The sequence below is a fragment of the Apiospora hydei genome (assembly GCF_038363865.1).
Source record: "Apiospora hydei strain CBS 114990 chromosome Unknown utg000002l_segment0_segment0, whole genome shotgun sequence".
In the NCBI taxonomy this organism is placed as follows: domain Eukaryota; kingdom Fungi; phylum Ascomycota; class Sordariomycetes; order Amphisphaeriales; family Apiosporaceae; genus Apiospora; species Apiospora hydei.
This window is the reverse complement of record NW_027117361.1, coordinates 796,094-813,460: the sequence shown is the minus strand read 5'-3', so window position 1 is coordinate 813,460 and position 17,367 is coordinate 796,094. Positions and strand designations below refer to the sequence as shown.

The 17,367-nt window shown below is 55.8% G+C and overlaps 3 protein-coding genes across 3 annotated transcripts; 1 reads left to right on the top strand and 2 right to left on the bottom strand.

Moving 5' to 3' along the window:
* Nucleotides 1-1,022: 1,022 nt before the first annotated feature.
* Nucleotides 1,023-3,617, top strand: PG997_000257 (OPT superfamily oligopeptide transporter; the record flags this gene model as incomplete). The annotated part of the gene is made up of 1 exon (XM_066804572.1): nucleotides 1,023-3,617. The coding sequence occupies one exon, from the start codon at nucleotides 1,023-1,025 to the stop codon at nucleotides 3,615-3,617; it is 2,595 nt and encodes an 864-aa protein (XP_066674345.1).
* An 809-nt stretch (nucleotides 3,618-4,426) lies between these two features.
* On the bottom strand, nucleotides 4,427-6,586 carry PG997_000256 (tartrate transporter; the record flags this gene model as incomplete). The annotated part of the gene is made up of 8 exons (XM_066804571.1): nucleotides 4,427-5,017; nucleotides 5,100-5,359; nucleotides 5,522-5,658; nucleotides 5,720-5,741; nucleotides 5,822-5,917; nucleotides 5,973-6,057; nucleotides 6,121-6,206; nucleotides 6,316-6,586. 8 exons carry the CDS (start codon nucleotides 6,584-6,586, stop codon nucleotides 4,427-4,429), a joined length of 1,548 nt encoding a protein of 515 aa, XP_066674344.1.
* An 843-nt stretch (nucleotides 6,587-7,429) lies between these two features.
* Nucleotides 7,430-15,759, bottom strand: PG997_000255 (Nonribosomal peptide synthetase 12; the record flags this gene model as incomplete). Its single annotated transcript, XM_066804570.1, is given in 4 exon segments — nucleotides 7,430-8,179; nucleotides 8,265-8,561; nucleotides 8,579-9,158; nucleotides 9,245-15,759. 4 exon segments carry the CDS (start codon nucleotides 15,757-15,759, stop codon nucleotides 7,430-7,432), a joined length of 8,142 nt encoding a protein of 2,713 aa, XP_066674343.1.
* Between the last annotated feature and the right edge of the window lie 1,608 nt (nucleotides 15,760-17,367).

Below are 17,367 nucleotides of genomic sequence, written 5' to 3'. Positions count from 1 at the left end.
GCAGACGAGTCAGTAGCTGGAAATATATGGGACCCGCGCTGACCAAGCCAGGCAGGCCTGGGTGAGGCCAAGGAGAACTGACTTGGTCATGGATCATGGAGTTTGGAAACCCCGGTATTTCTTCCAAGTAGGGAGTACAAGTAGGTTAATCTGGCTACTGGCGTCAGTTTGAGCCACCCTGTGCCACACAAGCCACTGGTAAAAGCCCCCTGGGCCCCTGTTACCCTGTAAAAATCGCTGTAGCACCGAGCTGGAGAGAGCCAAGCACCCAAGATATGGGCACCCGGATGGTCGGCATCTTGTACGCTGCTGTTCAATTTGCCAGCAGAGATTGGGCAGGCACGAGGTGGTACTTGCTCATGCACCGAGCTTTGGATGGGGAAGAGACGAGTTAGGAATTCGTTCAATCAAATTGATAGCACACGCACGACATGGGAACTGTAACTTGGTGAGCGCCGAAGGACGAAGAATCTTCTCGATCTACAGGCTGTGACGAGCGACGATCGGTACATGCAACACTGCCCTTCCAGGGACGGACAAGAGCCGGACAAGAACCAGACTGCAGCTGCAGACTGGCAGATGTACGAACGTACAGTACGCTTGCATCTGCGGTAAGCCCAACCAGGCTAGCGTGCCAAGAGGCGGCGACGGGGAATCGGGCTTTTGACGTTTGCTTTGCTTTGGTTTGCTAGCTGGCACTGGCAGTCTTGCAGTGTAGTTAGTGTCTAAGCTCAGGCTGCGCTGCTTAGCTAGCAGATTGGCAGAGCGAGAGAGATGCCCTCCAAAAGAATTCCAGGGTCGCATTGCCGCTTTCCTGCAATTCCCATTTACCCCCAGTTTTAGCGAACGTCCATTCTTTCCAGCTCGGTCAAGGCTCAACTCACTCATCCATCAGTCAGTCAATTGATGGCTGATTGATTCCTCTCATCAACCCCAGCTTCGCGCCCACACGCTCTCTCAGTCGCAAGCCATCCTCGGGCCTGCGAGCAATTGAATTCCTGTCCCATGTGACATCCGAGCTCATGGCACGCGTCGTCGAGGAGAAACCCGACGCCCCGACGCCCTCCTCGTCTGGCGGCGTCGAGAACGAGAAGACGCACATCGACGATTTCCACGGCAGTCTAGATGCAGCCGCCCCGCCGTCGGAGATCCAGATTCAGACTTACCACAATGTCAGCGAGAGCGATCTGCTGCAAGCCCGCCTGCTCGCCAAGAGCCTCACCCTCGATGACATCAGGCCCATGTTGGAGGAGGTCCTGCGCATCCATGAGACGGACCCCAATTTTCCCTTCGCCATCATCGAGAAGATCCGCTCCTTTCTCGAGAACCTGGCCATTTTTGCTGAGCCCGAGAAGTATGAGATGCTAATTGAAGAGCTCAAGCTCGAGGCCGCTCTGATTACCGTCAACAGCCCGTACCCGGAAGTGCGAGCCGTCGTGGACAACCATGACGATCCCAGCATGCCCTGCAGCACCATCCGGGCCTGGATCATCGGCATGGGATTCGCCGTCCTTCTGTCCTTCGTCAACCAGCTCTTCTCCATTCGCCAGCCCGCCATCACCGTCCAGGCCAACGTGGCGCAACTATTGGCTTATCCCATCGGCAAATTCTTTGAGAGCGTCCTTCCGGACGTCGGGTTTACCTTGTGGGGCATTAGGCACTCACTAAATCCCGGCAAGTTTTCAAAGAAGGAGCATATGCTTATCACCATCATGGCCAACGTCAGCTGGAACACTCCCTACTCGAACAATATCATCTGGACCCAGTACCATTATTTCCACCAGGGCTACGCCGGCGAGTTTGCCTACCAGTTACTAATTGCTCTTTGTACCAACTTCCTGGGTTACGGCATGGCCGGCATGGTCCGGAGGTTCTTGGTCTATCCGTCGTACTGCGTCTGGCCCGGTTCGCTCGTGACCATCGCCCTCAACTCGGCCTTTCACAACGACAAGAACACGCCAGTTAAGAGCCCCTTCGGCAGGGTGTTTACAATGTCACGCATGAAGTTCTTTGGCCTCACCTTCGGTGCCATGTTCATCTACTTCTGGTTCCCTGGGTACATCTTTACGGCCTTGAGCGTCTTTAGCTGGATGTCCTGGATCGCCCCGGACAATGTCAACCTCAACACCGTCACCGGCTTCAACAACGGCCTTGGCTTCAACCCCTGGCCAACCTGGGACTGGAATACTCTGCTGTTCGATGCCACTGACCCTCTTATGCTTCCCTTTTTCAGTACCTTCAACAAATTCATTGGTGCCGCGATCTCCGGCGTCATCATTGCCATATTTTGGTACACCAACGCCTACTACACCGGCTACATTCCCATCAACAGCAACCGCATCTTTGACAACACCGGCGCCCTCTACAACGTTAGTAAAGCTGTCGATTGGAGCACTGGTCTGTTCGATCCGGTCAAATATGCCAACTATTCACCCCCTTTCTTGTCGGCCGGCAATCTGGTTGTTTACGTATTCTTCTTCGGCATCTATACGGCCACCCTATCTTACGCATATCTTTATCATCGCCATGAGATCATGATGGGGTTCCGTAACCTATTCAGGAGTTTTCGTCAAGAAATCGGTCCGGAGGAGGGCCACTACCAAGATGTCCACAACCGCCTGATGGCCTCTTATCCGGACGTACCCGAATGGTGGAATATCTTGGCTCTTAGTATCGCCATCGGATTTGGCTGTGCTGCCATTGGTGCCTGGGAGACGTTTAGTAGCCCAGGAGTCGTCTTTTACGGACTCGCCCTGTGTGCTCTCTTCATCATACCCATCGGCATCATCAAGGCAATGACGGGTGTCGAAGTTACCCTCAATGTCATCGCAGAATTCATCGGCGGCACCTGGGTCCAAGGAAACGCTCTTGCCATGAACTATTTCAAGTCGTTTGGTTACGTCACTGTGTTACACGCCATCTTCTTTTCGAACGATCTGAAAATCGCCCATTACGCCAAGCTTCCTCCACGACAGGTGTTTGCAGCGCAAGTTATGGGAATCATAATCTCCACGGTCATCTGCGTAGCCGTGCTCAATTTCCAGATGAAGCAGATTCCCGACGTCTGCACCCCCGGAGCGCCATATCGATTCACTTGCCCGGGCATCAACACGTTCTTTGCTGCGTCCATCGTCTGGGGCACCGTTGGCCCGAACAGGATGTTTGGAAAGGATGGCCTGTACCCGCTACTCCTGCTTGGCTTTCCTATCGGCCTCATCATCCCAATCATTTTCTACTACATCCAGAAGAAGACTAGGACGGCGTGGTTGCGACAGATCCATCCCATTGCCATGTTCTACGGCGCTTTGACCTGGAGTCCGTACAACATCTCGTACATCTGGCCGTCGGTGCCTATTGCCTGGTTCTCGTGGGTCTTCCTGAAGCGGAAGTACCTCGGATTCTGGTCCAAATACAACTTTGTCCTCTCGGCATCGTTCAGCAGCGCGATTGCGATTGCCGGCATTCTGATCTTCTTCACCTTGCAATGGCCCATGGTCGAACTCAACTGGTGGGGAAACAACGTGGTCAACCAGACAGGATGCGAAGGGACACCTTGTTCATTGTTCAGTATTCCCGAGGGAAGCTACTTCGGTCCTCGGCTTGGTGAATTCTCCTGATAATTGAAGCGTGTTTGGGATAAACAACAGCACCACTCCAGGTTCAAATCACAAAAACACACTCCCGCGAACACCCATTGCACATCGCGGCGATCCGTCGTACTACTATACCAGCAAAAGCCTATTAGTGCTCTGGTACCGGGCCTGGTCCTTATTAAGGACGAGAGGATGGCTGTATGGATCAGTAGATAAGCGCGGCGCCGCGAAATGTCGATCAGGCCATATCACGGGGTTTTCTAGCAAGATCTCATCCAGGTAGGGAGGCATGGTTGCATCGCCCCAAAATGGGCCGTGTTGCTATCGGGCAAATGATCATTACATTGTCTGATGCGCTTGGGTCTTAATTGGTTTGGGCCGACCACCGGGAAGACATGCACGATGATATGCAATTACTAAGCGTAAGCAGGCCAGCTTATGACTTATTCGCATATCGAAGCTAATTTGCATACGCAGATGATTGTTGCAGCCAATATTTATCTTTTTTGCCAGCCAGACAGTTTTGAGGAATGGCATAACATCCACTGTCCAGGGGATCAAGGATCAAAGATGATGATGTGCTTACTTGTGGCGTTGGCGGATAATAGAATACATACACTGCTTCAGGTGATGACTTGAAGGCCTGTCTTGTTCACACAGGATACGTCATCGCATCCTGATGCGGGTTACACTCATATAGACAGCGCTTGAATACAGAAGCTCGCAGAGCACAAGCGTACACACACACACACACTACTCCTTTTTGATACGTTTGACTGGTTCGTGATACTCTGCTATGTGCTTATCTCATGTCCCAGCAAAGCCTTCCATCTTCACGTCGCCAGTCGCCAGCTCGGGTGGTCGTCCCCCAGGTTATCGGCATCGGGCTCGCCCAAGCGCCAGTCCCGCTCGCCGCGGTCGCGCCGCCGGTTCTCCCGCTTGGCGCCGAGGTACAGCCACGTGCAGGCGCCGGCGCAGACCCACAGCATGGCCAAGCTGACGCCGAAGCCGGTCCAGTAGTTGGGCAGCTCGGCGTCGAAGAAGACGTTGGAGGCGACGATGCCGCCGACGTTGCCGAACCCGACCTGGACCGCCGACGTGACGGCGCGCTTGTAGTGGCCGCTCTCGTCGTTGGCGAGCCAGGCGAGGGTGACGGGCTGGGTGGTGTAGCCGCCGCAGACGACGAGGAAGAGGGCGAAGTAGCGCGCGCCGACGGGGACGTGGGACTGGCAGAGTAAGAGGATGTAGCCGACGGTGGCCACGGCGATGCCGGCCATGGCGAAAGTGTAGCGGTGCTTTAGCCGGTCGGTCAGGAGGGAGACGAGGAGGCAGGTCAGGGTGGAGGCTACGTAGATGGGGATGGTGCGGACTTGGGCGGCTTCGGACGTGAGGCCCATTTGGCTGAGGATGGTGGGGATGAAGAACTGGGGAAGGGAAGCGCACAAGTCAGTCAGTTTCGTTCGACCTTTTGGGGGAGGGAATGAATGATAATCAGGAAACCCTTACCGATCCCGCATACCCCGTGTTCACGACCCCAAAGTACGCCAGCGTGCCCGCGTACATCTTCCAGTCGGTCGCGATGCGGCGCGCGGCCCGGCGGTCCAGCCGGTCCATGCGCGCGGCGCCCGTGTCGGCCGAGAGGCGGCGCACGAGCATGCGGCGCTCGGGCCCGGTCAGGAAGGCGGCCTTTTCGGGCCAGTCGGCGACCCAGAACTTGGCGGCGAGGCCGATGAGGACGGTGAGGAGGCCTTCGATGATGAAGATCCCTGTTTTGCTCGGAAGGAGAAGCGCGGTCGGTCAGTCAGATGTGTGGCGTGGTTCACGGCTTTGGCGATGAGGTGGAGTTGAGTTGGGGGGAATGGATGGGAATCTCAAAGAGCAGGTAGGTAGGTAGATGGAAAAGGGGAAAGATGGCGGCCCAGACATACATTGCCATGCTCCGAGCCCGGCGATCCCTGACATGTTGGCAATGGCGAAGGCGAGGAGGCCGGAGAAGGCGCCGGCCATGACGGAGGCGCAGAAGAAGATGGACATGCGCCATTGGAGCTCGTAGCGTTTGTAGTACCTTGAGCCGTCTGGTGTCAGTCTCATTTTCGCGAGCATGAGGAACAGAGCAACCTCCTTACATGCTAATCAGATACGTAGAGCCTGCGTTGAGCATTGAATAGAGTTAGTAGGTGTCCTTCATGAGTGATATACAGCCGAGTATGGTCTGGCTCTTAACTTACCCGGAAACACGCCGGCTTCGAAGATGCCGAGCACGAATCGGCAGCCTACGAGGCCGGGGACATTGGTCACGAGACCTTGGCCGATGGTGGCGATGCCTGTCATTAGAGGTGAGAAAGATATCAACTTCATGGCATGCTATATCTCGCTTACCCCACAAGACCATGATGAGACTGAGCCACGTCGACGGAGCGAGTCGCTTGATGATCAGGTTCGAAGGGACCTCGAACAGGATATACTGTCGTGTGAAGACATGTCAGCCAGTCTGTGACCTGTCCGCCCAGCATCAACCAGCACTCACAGGAATGAAGAAGATGAACAGTGCCAAGTTGTAATCCCGGCCTGACATGTTCAAGTCCTTGGACATCCCCTGGATCCTCGCATTGCCTATGAACCCATGTTACTAGAGTCAGCTTCACAATGGTCTCACTTCCACTTCCTTCCGAACCTCAGGAGGATGGATTCAAGATAGAACAGGAGGAGTAGTTAGACGTACCAATATTGGTCCGGTCCATGAACGCCAAGAAGAAGAGCACCGTGATGGGAGGCAGGACGTGCAAGTCGCATTTCCGCACGAGCTTCTTCTCGGCCACGGGATCGATCGGACCCTCCTCTTCACCATGTTCGCCGGCGGCATCTACTTCTTCTCCCTCTCGCTCCGATACAGCATCGTTGTTTTTCTCCATTTCCTGTCTAGCCTCGACATGCTGCGCCCCGACTTCGACATCGTCATAATCGTCGGTCTTTTTGGAAAATTTGTCGGCCATGTCGTCGGGTCAAAGTGGAGGCTTCGTTTGAGTGTAACGCGAATCAATCTTCCAGATCTAAAATTCAGATCTCGCCTCGCGTGTTTGGTAACTAAATTTGTGAAGAGATCCGATCGATAGAGGATGGTTGGTGTTCGGGGTTTATAAAGCGTTAAAACATCCTCCCTCCTCGACTCTGTATTCAATGCACGCATCTCGTTCGTGGTGTATACTGCGACTCGGCCACAGCTCGGTTGCTGATCACTCGCGCACATGCCAGGAAGTCCGACGATCATAATGCGGGGGACGAAGGCCGGCAGGAAGCGACGGAAGCAAGCGCAGGGCAGATCTGATCTCATGGGACATGAACCCCCCAGTCGGCCCTCATCCACCCCCGCACTGCCAATCCCGGGGAAACGGGGGACGGAGGGCACCCATTGGGCGCTGCATGCGCTGCCGCATGACGTTCACATCTCCTTTGCATGCCCGGCATATGGTACGGTTAAGAGATTGCATACTGCTTGTTTGGACATGTGGGTTACTCCTTGCTTGGCATCGAGCAAGGAGTGGTGGACATGTGTTGAATTGATCTTTTGTTTCTCATACTAAATGCAAGATACATATGAAAATGAGATGTAGCTCAACTCCGGGTATCATCCATACACACACCTCGCAAATCCGACAAAGAAAATAAGAATCAAACACCCTGATCGCCATAGCTATGATGCTTCTCCTTCGTCTTTCACCCTTTCCATGCAAGACGCCTGTCACCATAACCGCATTTCCCGAGGTATATCAAAAACTCAACAACAACCAACAATGACAATGACAAATGAAAAAGATAAGATGGCGACTTCCGCATCTTCAAATCATCCCAAACTTCTCCCCGAAAAACTGCGCCGTCGACTTCTTCCTAGTCAAACCCCCACCCGTCGACGCCGCCGTTCCCTTATCCCTGACCAGCGTCCACCTGCGCGTCAGCCGCGTCGGCGACGTCACCAAAACCGGCGACACCACGTCCCGGATATCCTCCTCGTCGCTCTGGCTGCTGCCCGTCGTCATGGACTCCATGGAGCTGCCGTTGCTCCGGTTGCGCGAGTGCGCTGACTTTGCCGGTCCACCACCGGACTCGGAAATGGTCGGCGGTGGTGCCACGATGCTGCCGCCCGTCGACGACGTCAACTTCTTGAAGTTCTTGCCCCAAATACTGCTCTTGGTGCGCAGCACGACGCTCGGGCTGCGCCTGTTGGCGGAGTGTTGGTGCTGGCGATGGGGTTGGTAGACCCCTTGCTGCGTGGCAATGATCATTTCATACTGCAGCATCATGGTGGGCGCGTCCATCATGTCTTCCACAGTGAAGCTCGTGCTCTCAAGGCCAGGAACGCTCAGTTTCGGCATGTTCTCGTTGTAGAAGCGGGCGAGCTCCGCCCCGGCGACCAGCGAGCCCCAGATGTCATAGAAGGGCACCGAGCGGACGTCATGGACGCGCGCGAGCGACGTCGCACCCAGGGACCGCCTCCCATCCCGCAGAGATGACAGCGTGGATGGCGCCGGCGTGGTCGGGGAGCACAGCCTGCACCGGCGGTGGGAAGGAGGCCGCGGCCTCGGAACGCACTGGGGAGAGAGGGATGCGCGGAGCGGCGGCGGCAGCCGCTTCATTGTTAGGTGTAGTCGCATCATCGTTTAGGCTCTTGAGCACCAGGGGCTCCATGACAAAGGCCGAGGTGAGTAGGCTGATGGTGGAGCAGAGCATCTTGAGGACCTCGTCGGCGAAGAAGGGATGCACACGCTTCTCGCAGAAGGTCAGAGAGATGTCGATACGAGCGCCGGGCACAGGGACCGACTTGACGAAGAGGTCCGAGTAGACGTGGTTGGAGACCATTGTGCTGAGCTTGCACGCGGCGTTGCCGATGGCGAAGTCGCGTATCTTCCCGTGCGCTGCCTCGCCCCGGGTCTGATGCTGCACCACGGTGCTGAAGCGGGTCCAGGGGCCCAGCTCGTGCACTTCTGCACAATGTCGATGAACTGCATGTTCTCATACGGTATGCTGGCCACGTGCTGGCTTTGCACGGCCCGGAAGTACTCGTAAGGCGTGACGGGTATCGTGGGGATCTTGGCACGGACTGGGACGATGCCGCCGCAAGGTCCCAGCACGTTCTCAAGATGGAGATGCTTGCCCTCGATGAGGTGCCCAAAGACGACGTCATCGGACCCAGAGAGTTTCGAGAGCACAATGGCCCAAGCACCCTTGAGGATGGTCTCGAACGGGATGCCGAGGTTTTGCAACGAGCCAGTGGGAATCTGCTGGCAGATAGTCTTGGGCTCGATAGTCGCGGCGCTGGGAGCAGTGTGAGCCACCACCTGAGTCATCTCAGACCCCTGCAGAAGGTTCTTCCAGTATTCCGCAGCGCCATTCTTGGAACCTTGCTTGGCAGCTCTCATGACATCGCAGAAACCAGCGTTCTGGGTCGATAGCTCGCCCTGCTCGTAAAGCCGGCTCAGATCCTTCAGTAGGACGGGCATGGAAAGGCTATTGTACTGAGCGCGTGATAGCCTCAGAAGGAGGATGGCATTTTTGCCACCGTCCAGGTAACTATATTATCGCTAAAGTTCAGTATCATACTATTTTGGGGTTGCCAGTTGAGCAGAATGGGGGAATAGGATAAAAGAAGTACTCACGAGAATCTGGTCACAGGCTTCCGGAAGTCGACGGGGACTGCCCGGTCTCGCTTGATGAGCCGGCCGGCCAGGGCAGATAGTCGCCAGCCAGGACACTGATGTCGGTCAAAGTCGACGAGCCGGTGCCGGTTGTGGTTTTGGTGCCGGAGGACGACCTGCCAGAGTCTTCTGTCATGGGTAGCGAATGTCGTCCGGAGGATGGGGTGGGCCAGTGTAAGCAAGTTACAGGCGTGTTCGAGCTTACCCCAGTCTAGCGATGATGATCCATTATTGTTATTATGGTTCTGGATGTGGATGGCGAACCAGTCGATCGCCCCCTTGCTCTCGAGCATGCCCGCCTCGACGAACATGGTCTGCAGCGACGACGCCTCGGTCATGTCCTCGATCGCGTCCCGGTCGCAGCCGATTTGTGGAACGATGGATTCGTCGATGAAGGCCTGCGCGGGGCTCGTGGGTGTGTTACCGTCGTTGTTCTTCTTCTTGGGGACGCCGCGCCTGTTGTTGATTCTTCTGGGACCGCTGTTGCTACTGATGGTGTTGATACTTAACGAAGGCAGGGCGACGCTGGAAAGAGTGATGCCGCGGCAAATCTCGGTGAGAGGCGTGTTGCGGAGGATATCAATGACGGAGACCGAGATGCCGTTCTGGCGACAGGCGATGACGAGCTCGTGGGCTAGCTCATGGTTGCCGCCGAGCCGGATGAAGCCGTCCTCGGCGGTGATGGAGGACTCCTCGATGTTCAGGACGGATGCCCACAGGGCGCGGACGCGTTCTTCGATGCGGGTCAACGGAATGGGGTTCAATCCTTCGGCCTGGACTTCACGTGGGTTAGGTACTCTAGAAAGGGACAGGAGCTGGGTCTTGGAGAACCCAGCGATGAGCCGATTAAGCTCGACACGATTCACCTCGAGCGAAGAGGTTAGGGGGATCTTCCGGACGGGGATGAAGGTGGAGGGGATCATGTGGCTGGGGAGCGTGTCGCGCAGCGAGATCTCGGCCGTGCGCTTGGCCAGGTAAAGCTTCTCCTTGGTGTGTCGGCTGAGCTTAGTCAGCTCCTCGTCTTCGCCGAAGAGCTCGTCACCGAGCTGGATGAAGGCAGCAAGGATCGGGTTTGAGTTGCTGTCGCGGTAGTTGAAGGCGATAGTCTCAACAACTACATCGACGCCGCGGCCTAGGCATCTTCGCAGGTGAGGCTCAACCTCGGACTTGAGGAACGACTTGCCCTGGATGGTCGTCTTCTCGCCCTGGCCAGCTACCAGCTCGAGCACCCCATCCTCCTTGTAGCGGACCAGGTGGCCAGTCCGCAGAAGTCGACCCGGCTCCTTAGCTGCGGGGTTCCAGCGTTTGACGTTCTTCTCGTCGGTCTCGTAACCCTCAGCCAGAGTCGGGGACTCGATGACCAAGACACCGACAGCGCCGATGGGCACGAGGCGGTTGAGTTTCGAAGGGCTGACTACCCAGAAGTTGCCACAAGCGGGCTTACCAATGCATCGCAGGGAGCTGGCATCCTTGACCTCGGAGGCCGAGAGTCCTAGAGGGCAGGATTCAGCCGAACCGTAGGCCAGGAGAACCTTAACTTGGTTCGCCCAAGGAGCATAGGTATCCTCGTCGAGGTGAAGCGTGCGGAAGCAAACGATGGCCATATCCGGGAGGCATTCGGGTCGTAGGCTACGGGACAAGGCAGGCGTCATGTAAGACCAGTTCACCTGCATGCGGCACGCGGCCGAGGTGAAGTCGGTAAGGCGTTCAGTAGCGGATGGCACGCAGATACAGCCGCCATTTATCAAGGTCGTGAAAACCTCGGACAGAGCAATGTCGGTGCTAAAAGACGAGACCTGCATGACGCGGCTGGAGGGGTTAATGCGGAGGGCCGGGCCCTGGCTGATGAAAGCCGTGGAAAGGGCGCCGTGTGTGTACTTGATGCCCTTGTGCTGCTTGGTACCCTGGTGCTCAAATAGGATACAAGCCGTCTGATGGGACTTGGTATCGGGAGGCGTGACCGCGACGGGCTGGAAAGCCATGGAGTCAATGGTCTCCTCATTCAGGTACGTAACGTCGCAGGAGGCGACGCCGTCAAGGTGGCGGCGCACACTCTCCGAGGCCAAGACGATCTTGGCGCCGACGCTCTTGGTGACCCAGCCGAACATGGAAGTCAGCTCGGCATCGACCGGCACGAGGATACCGCCCGAGTTGAGCACACCCAGCATGGCGACGATGGCCCACCGGCTCTTGTCGACAATGACGGGCACGGCGCTGTCGGCCGTGACCCCGCGATTTCGTAGATGGCTGGCAACCGTCATGGAAAGTTCATCGAGTTCGCCGTACGTGAGGTCACCGTCCCAGGCGCACACGGCCTGGATGTCCGAGTTCTCGATGGCGTGTTCTGCAATCAGCCGGTGGATGTGGTCCTTGGTCTGTTCGGGCTTGGACCTTCCGTTCCATCGGAGGACCTGTTCTTGGTCGTAATCATTGAACAGGTTCATGTCCTTGACAGTGTTGTCAGGAGCCTGCATAAGGCAGAGTATGGCTTGACCGAAGGCGTGGGCCACGTGGTTGGCCTGTTCAGGGGCCAGGATGCGATGGCCCAAGTCCACGGCAACCCCTCCGTCTCGGAAGTTGACATCGACATTAACATCATATTCGGAATGCTGAATGGTCTTGAGGTGATAAAGCCGAGAACCGGGCTGCGAGTTGGCAGTGTTCTCGTATCCAAACGAAAGGCAGGTGTTGAAGAGACGACCGCCCTTGGTTCCCAGGGCATGCTGGATGTTGTTCACCGACACGTGCTGGTGATGCAACGAGCTCTTGTGAATCTCGTCCGAGATTACCAGCACCTCATCGATAAGCCGCGAGGGATGTAGATTCAAGCTACACACTAAGGTGTTGGAGAAGCAGCCTACCGCATCCGACAGCCCCTTAACCGGGATGTCGCGGCCAGACGTCCGATAGCCAAAGCAGACAGCGTCGGAGCCGACATAGGCTCGCAACACCAGACCCCAGGCCACTCGGAGTAGTGAGGCAACTTGGATCTCGTACTTCCCGGCGAATTCCTCGAGGGCTTGATACGGAATACCCGAATCGATAGAGTCGGTGTAGTATTCCTTGACATCCACGCATCTCGAGACCAGTGTGGGGAACTGACACGACGGGACGTCGGTGAGCAGCTCACGCCAGAACTCGGTGCTAACTGGGGTCGTCTTGAGGCACTGGAGATACTCGGGATAGAATGCAGCTGTGGCAGTTGGGGCCTCATGGTGGAAGTAGGCCCTGTCGAGCTCGTTGAAGATCTTGATCATGCTAGCCGGGTCGCAAAGGGCCTGGCTAATTTCCAGCTTCAAGAGCGTCTTGCCCGGCGCCTGACACACCACGAGTCTGTGCCAGGGCGTGCCCTTAGCCAGCTTGGGCGCAGCGAGCCTCTCCATAGCGTCCATGGCCTCCTCCGCCAAAAAACTCTCGATGAAGAGCATGTTAGGCGAGTGGCGCCGCAGGATGATCTGGTCGTAGAGTCCGTTGTTAGAGACACTGTCCGAGAAGACAGTTCTCAAAGCCGGGTGCTTCTCGATGATTCCCTGCCAGGCTGCACAGATCCGACCAACATCCACATAGCCTCCGATGGTGTCAATCGTATAGATGGACTGCATTATCGACGAGCTGGAAACGAGAGCCTCGTTGATCAGGAGGTTTTGCTGGTTAGGGGTCACGGGGTAGATGCATTCAATATTGGATACTTCGACATTGAGCTCAGGGAGAACGTCGCTGTTCATCTTGGCGACGCCATCATACGTGATGTCGATGTGGGACATATCCGCGAGGGTGAGCTCAGGCACTTGGTTGCGCAGACGGTGGATTGCCTGGCGGAGGTGTGCTTCGCAGCTGCGGACCCAGAGCTGAATCAGATCCTGACGTTGAGAGTCCCGATTGCATACGAATTTGAACTTGAGCTTGCCGTACTCGACCGAGGCAGACACTTCGAAGAGGGCGATGCGGCCAACACTAGTTCCGATGTCAGACGTCTCCGAGACCAGGGATACAGTGGGAATGGGGAGCTGCTCCAGAAGGCGGTCTTGTCGATCTGAGGCCGGCGTTGGTCCGGCGTAGGTGAATATGACTTCCATGGGGCAGGTCGAGGTTGCGAAGGCATCTGCCGATGCGCCGTCGCGAAGTCTAGAAGCGAAGTAGGGCACGCCTCGTTCGATGACCGAAAGCCGGGAGTCCTTGACCCGGCTCAGAACCCTTGTCATGTCTTCTGTTTGGCTAACAGAAAGTGACAGCGGGAACAGTGAAGTAAACCAGCCGACTGTTTGCGTGATATCAAGCTCGGAATCCAGGGCAGTCCGGTCATGTTCCTGGCTCCAGATGATGGGAGTGGGTCGGTCGGTGAAGGTCTTGGAGAAGGACTGGAGGAGAGCCGCCATGCAGATATCAGATGTCTCGGTGCGGAATGCGTGGTTGCTATCCTCGAGGAAGCTAGTAACATCAGCTTCTAGCGTAAATCCATAACTCATCGTGCTGCCGTAGGTATTGCGGTTGCTCTGAATCCCCCAGTAATCGCAGTTGGCAGGACTGATAGGGAATGGAAGCTTGGCGGCATCTTCAATGCGGTCTATCCGGCGCCGCTGGTGGGAGGACCAGGACTGATATGAGATGAGATGGCTCGTGGCCAGCGTGCCGTTGAGGAGCAATTCCTCAAGATCCTCAACAATGATGCGCCATGACTTGGAGTCAATGACGAGATGGTGCGCCACCAGGTAGAGAACTTGGTAGCCATCATTCGTGTGGAAATGGTGGGCAGCAAAGACCGGGCCGTTCTCGATGTCAATGTTGATCTGTGCCTGTTTGATCACCGTCTCGACCTCTTGGTTGCTACCAACGGCATGGTGGCCGAAGTGGTACGAGGAGGACACTTCCGAGAGGGTGTGCTGAGACCACGATACCCCGGTTCTCCTGAATCGGGTTCGCAGCATGGCGTGATGTGCGACAACTGCCTCAACTGCGGCATGTACATCTTCAATGCCTATTGACTTATTGATCCGCAGCAACATACTCTGGTTAAATCTATAAGTCCCGGTGCGAGAGCTTCTCAGGAGAGACTTGTTTCCCATGACGGTGTGAAAGTAGAGGCGCTGCATCGGTGCAAGGTCGGTTTCCTTGCCGGTATCCTCGAGCGACCTCCTCGCCATCTCGTCACTAGAAACGGCCAGGCCGGCGAGTTGAGTCAGAGACATGGTCTGGAGGACGTCTTCCAGCTTGAACGAGAGGCCCTGTGATTTAGAGCGGACCACCAGCTGCATCGCCGCTTTGGAATCACCGCCGAGTTTGGTAAAAGACTGGTTCATGCTAATCGACTCCGCATCGATGTGCAACACCGTGCCGACAAGGCTCTGCACTTGCGCTTCGATGTCGCTAGTGGGCGCAACCAGAAGATCTTGGGTTTCAAACAACATAATCTGACGGTGCAGCTCCTCATTGGCGTTTTGGATCCATGTCTGCATCTTCCTCCGGTTGATCGCGCCGCTTTCGTCCAGGGGTAACCGTTCCAGGACCACCCAAACGCTCGGCACCAGAGAATCTTCCACCTTGGCCTTGACCGCAGCCCGGATGGAGGGAAGTGGGCTGGTGTAGTAGGCGTTGAGTAGCTTGAGGTTGCAATCGTTCGGTCCTTCAATGACGCAGCTGGCGAGACTGAGGAAGGCCACGGTCTGTCCCTCAAACAGACCCGCCTTCGGTTTTATCACGCACGCCTTGGAGACATCGCTGTTGAGTGACAGTACCTGCTCAACTCTGTTATGATATCTCTTGGAGGCCTTTCGTTGCACCATGGGTTTGTTGTATGCGGCCAAATCCGGCAAAGGTCGTTGTTGGCTGGCGGACGCCGCCGCCGCCCCTTTAGAGGAGATCATGGGCGCGTTTAGTTTAAGAGGGCTAATCGTACAGGAAGGCTCCCCGAATGGCGACTTGTGCATGGGCGTGATGCGCGTTTCCAGCTCGGCCAAGGTTCTGCAGCTTATGATATCTCGAGTCTTCAAAGACAGACCAACTTGCATACAGCGCGCCCTGAGAAGCCTCGCCGCTCTCGTGTCTCCGCCGAGATCTTGGAAGGACTCGTCACGCAGTACCGACGAAACAGGCAGGCCTAACGTATCCGCCACTGCTGATATTAGCCTCTTCTCAATCTTGTTATCGACCGGCGTCGCTTCCATATTGCGCTCTGGCGTGGCCGTATATATCGAGCTCGTCCTCCGCAACTGGCGGTGCTCCTCCTCAACCGCGCGTGGCGGCTCCAAGTCGCTCACTGAAACCCCAAGCGCATCTGCAACGGCGGCCGCGGCCGATTTGGGCGAAAGTTGAGGAATAGGTGCCCTGGCGGCGGGGCTATATGACATGGAGGTTCGTATACTGGGAAGGAGCATCCGCTTGTCGGATAGTGTTCTGCCTCTGGCCAAAGCCTTTTCTGTAGATTCTTCTCCAAACATGCCGAAGGAGGTGTCTAGCGGGGGTATCTGTAGATACTCCATTGCGATAGGTCGCGGGGCTTCGGCGTATCCGTGACGTGAACTATTCTGCGAGACGATGTCGCGTAAGATCGCAAGCCAAGAAAGCGGGAGGCTTGAATCCTGTTATCCTCACTTGAGTATAAACGTTTTCTGGTTGAAGGTATAATGGAAGTAGGTTATAGACGTATTCACTTGATCCGACGGTAAAGTGGGAGTAGTATGAAAGTGAAATGGTAGGCGCGTGTAAGTGCGGGCGGACGGAGTCAGTGGGGGAAGTAAATAAATGGAAGGATGAAGGTGGGAGGTAGTATTACAAGGAATGGGGGGTGAGATGAGAGATATCAAGTTTCTGTATCACAGTAATACAACGCATGTCAGTATTCATGGAGGAGTCGGGATGGATGGGCCAGTTTCCAACGTGTGTAAATAAATGTAGTCCAGCCCGGTCCAGGGTCTTGTCTGAGGCAGGCTATCTATAACATCAAATACACTTTGTTCGGTTCGCAGGAAGGGTGCCGGGGTCAGGCCCATTTTGGCGGGCGGAGCATTTGGCACTGCAAGTATGGCACAGGTGGAAGGAGCAAGGATGCATCATCGCATGTGGACGGTGGGCAAGGTGGAAAGTGGGAACCAGGCAGAAAAGGAAAAAGGAAAATACATTGACGTTCGGCTACAGTCAGACAAGCCTGCACTAATCATCTGTGTCTGCGTGTGCGAGCGAATGTGTGTGCGTGTATGGCCTGCCTGTAGTAAGCTTTTTTTGTAGCTTCGTCTGTTAGTAGATACTTTCCGTACAAGAATAGACGACATGCAAGCCGTCTGGCCTGAAAATGCTGGCTGATTGTGACCCCGTAACATAAATTAGACGAATCGATCGGAAGAATACCCAAGAGAAACGTGTTTCCTTCTCGGAGTTTCTGGGTTGCACCGAGCAAGCAAACGAAAGAACTTCTTTTGCCATTCCAGGATTAGGGGTTTTGGGTTATGCCACGCCTCCAGAAGGAACGAATCCGTCGGCGCAACTGGCTTGAGGTCATCGGCGACAGGCAGTTGACAGGGCAGTCGACAGGGGAGAGAGAAAGTGAATGGGTCCTTTTGCTCCTTCCTGTCTCTGTCACTGTCTTTTTCGCTACTGCCCCAGCTTGCCCAGCTAAATGGCCCGGCCGATTGTCGGGTTGCGGGGACTTTCGCATGGGCTTTGGCTAAAAATACATTCTGCGCCAGGCCCAAGACAGTAAAGGCAGGGCCCCGTCGGTCGCGGTTAAAACAGCTGCCGTGGTGGCAGTAGCGCGGCTGTGCTCCAATACTCATCCCGACTTTGAGACCACCGGGCGAGCTATCATTAAAACCATTGCTTCACTTACATCCACCATACAAACGGCACAGCGTCCCCATCAGTATAGTACAACACAGATCAGAAAAAGACGTGCCGCGGCATAGCACAACCCTGGCACCGGCACACTCATGCCACTATTCCCCAGCATTCCTGTCAGCAAATTGCACGACTCAGGCGGTCATGCGTTTGTTGCAAGGCATGAAGGGTCCAAACTCTCAGGGTCGGTTTGCGGCGGGGCAGAGATGGGGCGTGCTACAGCATTGATATATCATTCCTACCCCGCCTAAGCGCGG